The 12,945-nt window shown below is 47.6% G+C and overlaps 1 protein-coding gene, 1 non-coding gene and 1 pseudogene across 27 annotated transcripts in view; all 3 read left to right on the top strand.

Annotated features, from left to right (window-relative positions):
• Positions 1 to 2,943: 2,943 nt before the first annotated feature.
• Positions 2,944 to 12,945, top strand: part of Trrap (transformation/transcription domain-associated protein) — an 89,896-nt gene continuing 79,894 nt past the window's right edge. For 23 of the 26 annotated variants that reach the window (XM_087577890.1, XM_087577881.1, XM_087577870.1 and 20 more), the window contains exons 1-5: positions 2,972 to 3,046; positions 5,987 to 6,147; positions 6,501 to 6,550; positions 11,614 to 11,724; positions 12,386 to 12,490. In XM_087577890.1, coding sequence (XP_087434016.1) covers positions 6,048 to 6,147; positions 6,501 to 6,550; positions 11,614 to 11,724; positions 12,386 to 12,490 — 366 coding nt within the window. In that variant the 5' untranslated portion in view covers positions 2,972 to 3,046; positions 5,987 to 6,047. 26 annotated transcript variants of the gene reach the window in all.
• Positions 6,221 to 6,423, top strand: LOC134481436 (small nucleolar RNA ZL1). The gene has a single exon (XR_015635022.1). It is a non-coding gene; the product is annotated as a small nucleolar RNA ZL1 (small nucleolar RNA).
• On the top strand, positions 8,298 to 8,427 carry LOC120096103 (small nucleolar RNA SNORA70; annotated as a pseudogene).

Genomic DNA, 12,945 nt, shown 5'->3' with positions numbered 1-12,945 from the left:
GGCTTGGTGTTCTTGAGGGGAGAATTTTCAGAACAGGCAGATGAGTTTCAAAAGAACTGAGACAGAGATGGTATTGGTGGTTGTCAAGCACAACAAGACCTTAGTAGCAGAAAGGTGGTCTGGCAGGTTTGGCAGGCCGGCAAGTAGGGCCAGAGGTCACTTTGGATGTGCTGCAAAGGTTTCATAGGATTTCTCACCCCCAGCCCCAAGACAGGATTTCCCTGTGTAACAGAATCCTGTCCTGTCCTGGACTCTCTTTGAACCTTGACTGTTCAGGATTCTCTTTGTAGACCAGGCTGGCCTCGAACTCACGGAGATCCTCCTGCCTTTGCCTCCGCCTAAGTGCTGTGATTAAAGGCATGCACCACCATGTGTGGTGTTTGCACAGGATTTAAAGCAAGAGACACGGGTGGGGGGGGCTGGAGAGATGGCTCAGCGGTTAAGAGCATTGACTGCCCTTCCAGAGGTCCTGAGTTCAATTCCCAGCAACCACATGGTGGCTCACAACCATCTGTCATGGAATCTTCTGGTGTGTGAAGATAGCTACAGTGTACTCATATTCATAAAATAAATAATTTAAAAAAAAAAGAGAGACACGGGTTGGGGATTTAGCTCAGTGGTAGAGCACAAGGCCCTGGCTTCGGTCCTCAGCTCTGGGAAAATAAAAACAAAAAACAAACAAACAAACAAACAAAAGCAGAGTTACTTGGTCTAATTTACCCAATAGGGATGAGGTTGACCCAGTCCCTAACCTGGTATTCAGGAGACTAACAAGTAAACCCTTAACAGTGTGAAAACCTTGATAGAACTACCCCAAATGGGAGGAGGAGGATGTCTCACCGCCCACCCAGTGATAGAGCTAAAACCAATCATAAGTGTGATGATGTCCAGTTAAGCTGAAATTTATCAAAAGATAGATCTGTTTCTTTTTTTTCCTTTCTTCCTTCATTTCTTTCTTTTTTCTTTCTTTCTGACAAGATAGATCGTTTGCCTCAAATTCACAGAGATCCTCCCAAGAGCTGGAATTAAGAGTGTGTACCACCATGTTGGACATGTTTTCCTTCAGCAAGATTTGTTTATTTATTATTATTATGTGTGTGAATGATGCCTGCATGTGTGAGCATGCCTGGGTACCCCTGTGCAAGTCAGAGGACTTTGTGGAGTCAGGAGTCAGTTCTCTCCTTCCTTCACATGGGTTTCTTAGTTTCTTTTTTTTTGTTTTTTTAGTATATATATATATATATATATATATATATATATATATATATTATTGCTGTCTTCAGACACACCAGAAGAGGGCATCAGATCCCATTACAGATGGTTGTGAGCCACCATGTGGTTGCTGGGACTTGAACTCAGGACCTCTGGAAGAGCAGTCAGTGCTCTTAACCCCTGAGCCATCTCTCCAGCCCGGTTTTAGTTTCTACTCCAGGGCAGTAATGGGATAAACATGTTATGTTATTCCCAGAGTGCAGTCACTGCATGCAACAGTTCACCTGCCAAGTATTAAGCTTATAGGCAAGAACACATTCAGAATGAAACCCAGGGCTTCCAGTATGCTAGACATTCTACCCTCTGAACTACAACCAGAGAGTAATCTATTGAGCAATCTCTCCTGTCTACCTTGCTTTTTTTCTATCTTCCAAACGATACAAATCAACACCGAGGGTACTGGTTTGATCCCCGTTTTAGGTCCTTCTCAAACTTCGGACCTTCTACTTTTGGAGGTTGTGATGGCCCAGCAAAACTTTATTTGTAAACATACCATTTCTTGCAGGACCGAGGGAAAAATGCCTTTAGAAACAATTTCCCACATTCCCTGCGTTTCAGCTCCAGCTAGTTCTTTTGTGGCAACCATAAACAAATACAGGAGCGTGTTTTCCACCGGCCGTCTTTCCTCCGAGGTTATTTTGCAGGCCCAGCCAGATCTGTTTATTGCCAAGTGCGAAAATGTATCAATTTAGGATCAGAACACTAAGACCCTGGTGGTTCAAGGTTTCAGAGTTAGGAACAGGAAGTTGCAGGATAAATAGGAGCGGCGAGGTAGTGGGATTTAGGCCATCATTTATGGTGTTCATCAAAATCCGGTAACTATGGTTACCGAGCTCGCCTCATTGTTAGTGGTTGTCACAGTACCCACTCCCTAGTGGAGAATTGATAGAGTTCTTGCCCATTGCAAAGAAAGACCTTTTCGTCCAGTATAAGCTGCCTTATCTGGGTATCAGAGGATACATTTTCCCCTACTCCCCGCCATGTTTCTTCATCGCTCTTGCTTGACTTGAGGTCTGTCTCCTTCCAATTTTGTCTTGGATGGAAGGCATCAGCTACAAGCAGGACAAATATGGTTGTCTCAGGGTGACCTAGCTGCATAACACCCGAGCTTGCCTTTAAGCCAACTGGGTGTCAGTCTATCTGCCACTTTCCCAAAGGCTTTCCTTGCCTCTTCCTGCTTGCACGAACTACTCAGACTCTCATAGATCAGCAGTAGAGTGCTGGCCTGGTGGATGTGAGGCCCTAAGTTCAACACCCAGCATTGCAGGAAGAGGAAAAACAAAATCTCAGGAAAGGAAGTCCAGCCCTGAAGGACACACACACACACACACACACACACACACACACACACACGCAGGCACACGCACACAGTCCAACTGTGGACCAACTGGAGAGGTATTTCGGGTGTCAATCACCCTTCAGTCTGGGTCCGGCGAGGAAGAAGGACACGGAGGTGGGGGTGAGGGTGATGACGAATCTTGAAGCTGCAGCAGCCCACAGCCCCATCGGCCTAGGTGCTCAGCAGATAGGTCACTCAGGCGATGATTTAAAAGGACAGCACGCCCACCCAGGCAGCAGATCGCCCCTCCCTGCCCCGCTGCCCGCCCAGGCCGCACCCACTTGGGGGCGGTGCGCCCGAGCTTAGTTCTCGGTGGGCGGACGCCGCGGCTTTAAGCCGGGGCGGGACTGAGCGTGGAGCGGCAGCAGCAGCGTCGGCGGCGAGAGTTCGTCGGGGACTCGGGCCCGGATGCTGGAGGCTAGTCCGCAGGTCCCGGTAAGCGCGGGGAGGGCGGACGAACGGCCCCGGGAGATGCACGCGCGTGCGTGTCTCAGGCGTGGGAGAGAGTCGGTGCAGCACGACGGGTCCACGGAGAAGTGGAGAAGGTTGTCCTTGCTTGGCCGAGCTCCTTCCGGCCCCATAGGAGCCCTCCAAGGCTCAATCTGCCACACTGGAGCATTTAGTCCTCCGCGGCGCCGGGCTGCGCTGGAGCGGATGGAGGGACGCGCAGCGCTAGCGGCCGCGAAGATTGGCCCTCGGCGTTCGCCGTAGCTCAGAGGCCTGCTGGGGGGCGGTCGCTGAGAGTCCCGGGAAGGACCGGCGACAAAAGGAGGGAACCCGAAGGCCGTTTGCGACGGGAAGGGATTGAGTGAGGAGTCGCGGGGGCTGCGGCGCCCCACCAAAGCCATCCTGGCATCTGCGGGCCTCCACGCAGGCTACTGGCTCTCCGGGCCAGACGCTGGGAGTGAAGGTAGCGGCGGCTACAGCGCCCCCTGGCGACCTGGAGGCGCGGTGTCTAGCCGCCGGGCGTCGTGGGCGGGGCGGACCCGATGGAGGACGGCGGGCTGTGGGGCGGTTTGCTTTTTCCTTACCTGGGTGGGGACTCCTTGGGCTCGAGGGCATCCAGGCCTGAGCCCATATTCTCCGGAAAAGCTCAGAACCTGCTTCCAGAATCCACAGGCGGAATAGGGTAGCCCCCTGCTTTCAGGGTCTTAGCCCAGGGAGAAGCTAGGCCAGGCCCCTGGGAGGATTGGGTGGGAACTTGGAAGTGGTACTTTTATTGAGTGGCATATAAAAGGAGGATTAAGTTTGCACAGCTCAGCGTGTAGAATGTCTTCCTAGCACACCTAAGACCCTGGGTTCGATTCCCCAGAACTTCCTAAATCTGGAGTGATGGTACACAGGCCTGTCAGAGGTGGGGGCTGGAGGCTCAAGATTCAACGCCATCCTAACCTCAGCCTATTCCTCCTACCCCAGCTACCCACAACACCACCTCCACAGGAAAAAAGTTAGATAAAAACTTTGGCCAGGATTAGGGCTTCTGTTCTGTTTTTTAAGAAGGCCGTGACCCTGAGTCTAGTTAGTGGCCGTGACTATGAGGGACCTCCAGTGTTTGAAGGAGGAACTCTGATATGAAAAGCAAGAGTTTGCCAAGTCACGGTAGCAAGGCTGATAGGATCCTTGGCTTTTTTCTTTCCCTACAAACAAGGTCTGTGGTACTATAGTGCTGGCTGTTCTGGAACTCAGAGATCCACAGACTGCTGGGGTTAAAGGCATGCTCGCACACTCAGCTTTTTATATTTTTTAGCATTCGGTTAGCTTGTGTATGTGTGTTGGGCATGCATGTGGAGTTAAGAGGACAACTTGTGGGACCCAGTCCTCTCCTTTCACCCTGTGGTTACGAATCAAGTCAGGTCTTTCCGGGTTTGGCCCCAAGTACTTTACACTGTGAGCTGGGAGTCAACATTACTGTTTCAAAGTTGCTGTGTGTTTTTAAACTATGCTTTGGGGCCAATGAGGTGGTTCTTTGGGTGAAGGTCCTTGCTGCCAAGCCTAATGACCAGAGTTCAATTCCTGGGAGCCACATGGTGGATAGAAGGAGCAGACGTTCCACAGGTTGTCCCCTGACTTCCTCCTGTGCAGTTGGCACACTCCTCCTTCCACCCCAATTAAGTGAATGTAGCACTAGAAAGCACTCTTCGTGTTTTGTGCCTTAACCGTAGATAACGTCCACAGTCTTGGAGGTGATGGTTAGGAAACAGCTTATTATTCATACAGTGTTGGGGATAAAATCCAGAACAAGGCTCTACCACGAAGCGGTGTGTATGTTTTCTTTTGAGACAAGGTCTCACATAGCCCTGGGTAGCCCAGAACCCACTCTGTAGAACAGCCTGGCCTCTTGTCTCCTGTGTGCCAGGATTAAAACCATTTGCCACCACGCTTAGCTGCTTTTATATTTTTTAAACTGGTTGGGGTGGGATGGGGGGAGTGTTGAAGAATAGCTTTTTTTTTTTTATAGATTTATTTATTTATTGTATATAAGTACACTGTAGCTGTCTTCAGACACACCAGAAGAGGGCATCAGATCTCTTTACAGATGGTTGCGAGCCACCATGTGGTTGCTGGGATTTGAACTCAGGACCTGAGGAATAGTAGTCAGTGCTCTTAACCACTGAGCCATCTGTCCAGCCCCGAAGAGTAGCTTTTCACGATGAGTGCAAATTATGCCAGATTTGTACTTAAAGCACTCCTGGTTGGTTTTTTGAACCCAGCTGTTCTCCTTCATTTATACGTTTGTGACAAACATATTTGCTGTCCAGCTCCCCTCACCTCCTCCACAACACTTTGGAGATAGTGTCTCGTGTATCCCAGGCTCCTTTCTGTATTCTCAAGTGCTGGGAATGCAACCTCTGCATAAGCAGGGCTGGGAATCAAACTGAAGGCTTAATAAACATGCCAGGCAAACCCTCCACTGAGCTACAACCCCAGCTCTCCCTCCACTCTGTGTAGCTTGTCGTACAAAATGCCTGCCATCTCCTGGTTTGTTGAAAGAAGGGTCTGTAGCGGGAAATAAAAAATTCATGTTGAAACAACAGATTTGGGGAAGCTTTATGTGGAAACACTATGTCCAAAAAAAAAAAAAAAAACAAACCACAGAGAACTGTTATGATCTGGATTACTACAAAATCGTTTAGGGCATGGGTGCTGTGATGGCTCAGCAGGTCGCGGTTCCCATCACCAACCCTAATGACCTGAGTTCGATTCTCTGGACCTCTGTGTGATTCCTCTGACTTATATACATCTATTGAGGTGCAGGGATCTGCCCCCAACACAATAAAAATATGAGTGTAATTTTAGAAAGCACTGGGGTAAAATCTCCCACAGGTTACAAGCTAATGTCCTTGAAAGCTGCTAATGGGATGTCTCTTTTCACAGGCTGGATAAACTCATGGACCTGGCAGTTCAGGCTTGAGAAGGAAACAAACTCAGAAGAAAGATGGCGTTTGTTGCAACCCAGGGGGCCACCGTGGTCGACCAAACCACTCTGATGAAGAAATACCTTCAGTTTGTGGCAGCTCTCACGGATGTGAATACACGTGAGTTTTTGTACACCGGGACGAATAGCAGACCTTAGTGTCTCTCCTTGGTCTCCCTGTCTGTCTACTTTGTGGAGAAGCACAATGATGAACAATACTGCTGGAGCCCCATAGAGGCACAAGTGTGAGTGCGATTGCCTGTGTGTATGTGTGTGTCCTTGTCTGTGCATGCACACAAGAGTCTGGGAGGATGGGTGTGTGTGACTGGTGGTAGGGACCTAGCCATGTGCCATCTTCTGGGCTGTGACAGTCAAACTGATAAGATCTGATTGCTTCTCTTTAGTCGTTAGATCCAGTGATTTTAAAGCCTCCTTAGGGCAGTTTCAATGAGCTGACTGTTTTGCTATTTACAGCTGATGAAACAAAGTTGAAAATGATGCAGGAAGTCAGCGAGAACTTCGAGGTATGACTCTTCCCCTCCTCTTCTGTTTTGTTTAAATTGCACTTCTTTTAGGTCTGTGTATGTGCCGGCACATGCCACCTGCGCTGTGTGCTTGTCACACAGCAACTGAGGGAGTCTGTTCTTTCCTTCCGTCATGTGGGCCCGGGGCTTGAGCTCTGGACACTTCAGCAGCCCTGCAGTTTTCTCTGTTGTCCATGCTTTCTCCTGTTCTTGCTGTCAGTGTTTCTAAAGATGTATTTATTTATTTATTTATTTTTCTCTTTTTCGGAGCTGGGGACCGAACCCAGGGCCTTGCACTTGCTAGGCAAGCGCTCTACCGCTGAGCTAAATCCCCAACCCCTAAAGATGTATTTATTATTATTGTCGCTGTTTCAGATGTGTGTGGGGTGCTGGGGTGGGTGTGTGTACACACTACCGTAGTGTTTACATGGAAGTTGGGCCCGCCTTGTGGAGGGGCCTCTCCTACCTTTACATGGCTTCTGTCGGTTGAACTCAGGTTGTCAGGCTGATTTGGTGGCAACTTGACCTGCTGAGTCATCCTGTCAGCCCTTTTGTGTAAGTTCTATGTTTCGTGGTCGTGTGTTGGTGCATTTGGAGAGGGGAGCACAGAAGTGCTGTGGTGCACGTGTGAGGGATTGGATTTCTGCTTCCTCCTTCACCTTCACGGAGGCTCTGGGTATCTTCCGACTCAAGCGGCGAGCACTTCCATCTCTCTAGCTCAGTCAGGCCTTTTTTTGTTTCTGACTCGGAGATCATTGATAATAAAGGCCGCCCTCTCCTGGCATGCTTCTGTAATTCCCAGAGTGGGAAAGCTGCAGCAGGGGGATTGGCAGTAATTATTCAGTGCCAGCCTGGGCTACTTACTGTGTGAAAGCATTTGGAAAGAAGTTTGTGTTTTATCTAAACGCTTAGTTCTCTTGTGTGCACATGTGTTTGGGCATCTGCATGCCATGAGGTTCACGAAAAGCTCAGAACAATTCGACTTCCACAGTGTGGGTTCTTCCTCAGGCCTGGCCATAAGCAATCTTTCCCCTCTGAGCCATGTACCAGGCCCTGAAGCCTCAGTGCAGCTAATTGTATTTCAGAAAGAGTTTGAAACTTTGTACAGGATTCCGCCCATCTTCCTGGTGAGGAAGCTCAGGGATGGGCTTTGTTTTGGCTGCTGTAGCATTTTTGTTTTTAAAGGGGGCTGTCTTACCTTTGAATGCATTCCAGGTTATGTTGCGATTTTGTTCAGGTGTTAGTTCATCTGACAGGATGGGTTGCCCATCATTCTCGAATTCTCACACATCAAGTCTTTTGCTTTGTTTTACTTTCTGAACAACCCTGCATTTAGTGACGGACACATTCTGAGAGTTGTGTCCTTTGGCAGTTTTAGCCGTTGCTATTCGCACAGACATAGATAGCGGAGCCTGTGTGCAAGTGTATGCACACATGCATGCCGTGGCTCGAGTAGAGGCCAGAGGACAAGAAGGAGTCAGCTCTCTCTTACCGTGCGGGGTCCCTGGAACGTGCTGCTCATTGGCTAGTACCTTTACCTGATGAGTTGTATCACCAGCCTGCCTCTAAATACAGTCAAATTGTAGTAAACACAAAATGGTTGAGGCTATTGCCAGTGTCCAGCAAACTGTTGGATAGTAAGTGACATTTAAGTATGTTTACACCCAAATAACAATGACATGTCTGGTGACATGTGCCTGTTTACCTTAGAAGGGCAGCATCATCAGTCTTTAAAAATTGAAAAAGTCTGGAGCCAGCTTAGCAGCCAATTCCTTTCCTGGTGGGAATGTGGAGTTCGAAGCTGAAAACAGCTGCCTCCTTGGCTGTAGGCAGCGTGTTGCTCAGATGGGTTGCCCCGAGGGGCTTTGAAGGCAGGTTTTCTTGCCGATGAGCCTGCCTTCAGTTTCAGTGCTGTCCGGAACCAAGGTTCCAGAAGACTTGCAGTGTGCCTATGGGAAGCCCCGGGGCTCAGTGGCCAAAGTTGAAGCTGGCCGGGTCATCATCTGCCCCAAGCTGCAGAATGAGGAACTTGTGCATGAGGCCTGATGTAGAGGCAAGCTTGAGTGCTCCGACCAACAGAAGACCCACGCTTAAAGAAGTGGGGCTTCACGGTGTTCAATGGGGAAGAACTTGAAGGATAGGGTAGCCGAGGAGTGGCTCTACCCATGGCTGCTGGCTCAGGTCGGTTCACTCTTGTCCACAGTGGTTGCTTGGCGAATGGCAGGCCCTGCATTTCTGAGGGCTTTCACTGCCCTGAGTGCCACACCCCATCAAACCTTGTGTAGCACTGAGTCTCACATCAGTATGTCTTTAAAGAGTTAAAGAGCAAGGTGGAGTTGATTCAGAAACCACAGTGCAGTTGTTTGCTCTTGGGTTTTAAGCACTGCACACAGTGGCACTGTCAGCAATCCTTTTATCTGAGAGGCACAATGGACTTGTTGATATCTCACAAAGGTAGAGGGCATTGTCCCTGATGCTGTGATGGCTGTGACACTTTCAGGCTCCTTGAGGATGAGTGGGGTCCATCATTATGTGTGCACCTACTTTTATAATGGCTACTTTGTAGTCTTGGGACTCTGTAGCCCTGGCTGTTAACTCAGCATACAGAGGGGGCTGCCCCGAAACGGTGAGATCTGCTTGCCTCTGCCTCTCCAGTACTGGGATAGGAGTTTACTACTATTCCTGCCTAATAATTTGGTGTTTTAAAAAGCTTAATTTAGGGGTTGGGGATTTAGCTCAGCGGTACAGCGCTTACCTAGGAAGCACAAGGCCCTGGGTTCGGTCCCCAGCTCCGAAAAAAAGAACCAAAAAAAAAAAAAAGCTTAATTTATTTTATGTGTATGATTGTTTCTTTTAAGTGAAGACCTAAGTGGTTTTGTGGATTTTTGTTTTGTTTTGTTTTTGTTTTTCCCTTTTTCAGACTGTATCTGGCTTTGTAGTAAAGAATGGCCTTGGGCTGGAGAGATGGCTCAGTGGTTAAGAGCACTGACTGCTCTTCCAGAGGTCCTGAGTTCAAATCCCAGCAACCACATGGTGGCTCACAACCATCTGTAATGAGATCCAATGCCCTCTTCTGGTGTGTCTGAAGACAGCTACAGTGCACTTATATATAATAAATTAAAAAAAAAAAAAAAAAAAGAATGGCCTCTAACTCTTGGACCTTCCACCTTATTCTGCTAGGTCACACACATGTTCCACTGTAGTCTGTGCCAACTGTTTTGGAGGTCAGCCTTGAATGTTCAGTTTTTTCTAGAGCATCGGTGTTCTTTTTCTTTGCTTAAATTTATTTACGCATTTTTCGTTTAGATTACATTTATGTGTGTCCTTGGAGTAGGCAGGTGGAGGTGAGAGGATGATTTGCTGGCATGTTCTCTGCTACCTAGCATGTGGTCACAGGGATTGAACTTGGTTTAGCAACACTACACCACCTTGCCAATCCTAAATGCATTTTAAAATGCTGTATGTATAGAATGATGTGCCAGCTGGTACTCTGCTCCTTATGGGGAAAACAGTCAGAATCCTCTAGCTCATTTATTGTTGCTATTATTGTCATTATTAATTTTTCTTTTTTCGAGACAGGATTGCTCTGTATATCCCTGACTGTCCTGGAACTCACTGTACAGACTAGGCAGGCCTGAAACTCATAGTAATCCATTTGCCTGTGCTGCCCAGGCGCTGGGATTAAAGACTTAGTTCTTTCAGAGGTTTAATTGACAGTTACCCCACCCTGCAACAGTGAACCTTCAGAACTGCTGCTTCTACTCATCAGCCGTCTCTGTCTGGATTGTGTATCCTCCCCACCCTCGGATGCCATCTTCTGTTCAGCTTGTATGAGAGGGAACAGGAAGGAGTGTGGCTCCCTTCAGTTAGTGTAGTGACCGTGTGTGCTGTCCATGTGTGTGGGTCCCTTCAGTTAGTGCAGTGACCGTGTGTGCTGTCCACCTTTTCCTGAGGAATAGGACAGGTTCACGTTCTGTTTAATGGTTTTTTTATATAAATAGTTAAATAGTGTTCCACTGTATTTGTATACCACATTTTCTCAAACCAATCAGTCTTTTTAATGTGTTTCTTTATTTTATGTCTGTGAGTACACTGTTTCTGTCTTCAGACACCAGAAAAGGGCATCGGATCTCATTACAGATGGTTGTGAGCCACCATGCTGGGATTTGAACTCAGGGCCTCTGGAAGAGCAGTCAGTGCTCTTAACTGCTGAGCCATCTCTCCTGCCCCAAACCAATCATTATTTGATGGACGCTTCTGTTGCTTCTATTTCTTGGCTCTTGTGAATGTGCTGTGGTGAACATGGGAGGAATTCAAACAACTGTGTATGTGTGGTGCTGGGAATCGAACCCAGAACTTCAGGCCTGCTAGGCAAATGCTCAACTATCAAGTTGTGCATCTAGCTAGGCATGTCCAGTTTGAGCATGTGTGCGTATGTGTGTGCCACACGTGTATGGGTATCTGGATTCCAGAGGAGGATGTTGAATCCCCTTGAACTGGAGTTATAGGCAGTTGGGAGCTACCTGCCGTGGTGCTGGGAACCAAACCCTGGTCCCAGAGGAAGAGAAAGGCAAACAAGCTTAATTCTGTCACTCCTGCCATACCTGAGTTTAACAGTAAATTTTAGTACTTAATTTTCTTTATTAGATTTCAAATCTTAATTTACCAGACTTTTTTTTTTTTTTTTTTTTTCCGGCGCTGGGGACCGAACCCAGGGCAAATCTTAATTTACTAAAAATGATGTTATCCTGGAGGCCTCTTTAAGAATTGAGAACCCTTTCAGCTCTGGAAACGCAGGGACGTATGTCTTGATGGTTAAGTGTTGACAGCCCTTACAGAGGGCCTGGGTTTGGGTCCAGCTCACAGTGGCTTGCAGCTCCAGTTCCCAAGGATTCCCATGTCCTCTTGTGGCCTCCTTGGAAACTTGGATGCATGTGGTGCACATAAAAACTCATGCAGAAAAGACCCTTATGTTTTGTTTTCTTTTGAGATTATCTTGTGAGTTCTAGATGGAAATATGCAGACAACTTACTGTGCCTTCCCTTTTGTTAATTGCCCACCAGAATGTCACATCATCTCCTCAGTATTCTACATTCCTGGAACATATCATCCCTCGATTTCTCACATTTCTCCAAGATGGAGAAGTCCAGTTTCTTCAGGAGAAGCCAGCCCAGGTAATCTGTTAACAGGAAAGGTGAGGGGAAAAAAAAAAAAACAAACAAAAAACACCCCACACCAGTGATCAGAAGCAAATGTGAATCAAAACAACATAAAACCAAAGAATGAAAGATTCACCAGAGAAGGAAGGAAGTCTCATCAGTGGGCATGCGTGCAGGACCATTGACTCCATGGCTTTGTTCTCTTCTCTGGGTTGAGGTCCCTTGCATCCACCAACTAGGCATGTGTGTATATGCAGAAAAGAGGGCTGGTGGGGTGGCTCAGCAGACGAAATGCTGGCCACCCTGCCTGAGGACCTGAGTCTGATGAGACTCACATGACAGAAGGGAAGAAGTGACTCCTTCACGGTGTCCTCTCACGAGCTCTGTGATGCACACCGTGCCCACCGATGTCAATAAAAACGTTAAGTAGGCTGAAGAGATGACTCAGCTATTAAGTGGTACGTACTACTCTTCAGAGGGCCAGAGCTCTGCTCCCAACACCCAGGCCACAACTGCCCGGAGTGAGCACCGCCAGATATGGTGTCTCCGAAATCCTGGAGGACCCGTGCATACCCGAATAGTCCTTTTAAAGGATTGAACTTCCCATGCAGTCGTTGGTTAACAGTGAGTCAGAACTTCAGTGTTTTACTCTTACACTTGTGTGCTTCTCTGGCAGCAACTGCGGAAGCTGGTACTTGAAATCCTCCACAGGATTCCAACCAATGAGCACCTTCGTCCTCATACGAAAAACGTTCTGTCTGTGATGTTTCGGTTTTTAGAGGTAATCTTTGACAGCTCTCTCAATAGCTGTGTTTAAAGCATTTCATGATTTTTTTTCTTACAATAAAATCTAGTAGTAGTCTATGCTTCACCAAAGATCTGCTTAAATGAGTGAAATTCTTCTTAATGTCTCTTTTCTCTCATTTTTGTTTGGTTCAGAAAGAAAGACTACTTAATTGAAGATTTTTGTTTCATTCCCCCCCCCCCCCCCCCCGCCTTCTCTCTTTAAAGACGGTCTAACAATGTAGCCCAGGTTGTCCTGGAACTTTCTATGTAGATCAGACAGACTTTGAAGTTACAGAGATCCACCAGCCTCTGCTTCCTTAGTACCGAGACTTAAAATTTAAAGTTTATACCAAGACACCTGGCTCTGATTTTTCTTTTGAGACGAGGTCTCACTATGTAACACTCACCTGTCTGGAACTTGCTAAATAGACCAGGTTGGCCTACCTCTGC

Source organism: Rattus norvegicus, chromosome 12, assembly GCF_021556685.1.
Source record: "Rattus norvegicus strain SHRSP/BbbUtx chromosome 12, alternate assembly SHRSP_T2T, whole genome shotgun sequence".
In the NCBI taxonomy this organism is placed as follows: domain Eukaryota; kingdom Metazoa; phylum Chordata; class Mammalia; order Rodentia; family Muridae; genus Rattus; species Rattus norvegicus.
Note: the sequence above shows the minus strand (reverse complement) of the source record. Positions and strands in the feature narration are given on the sequence as shown.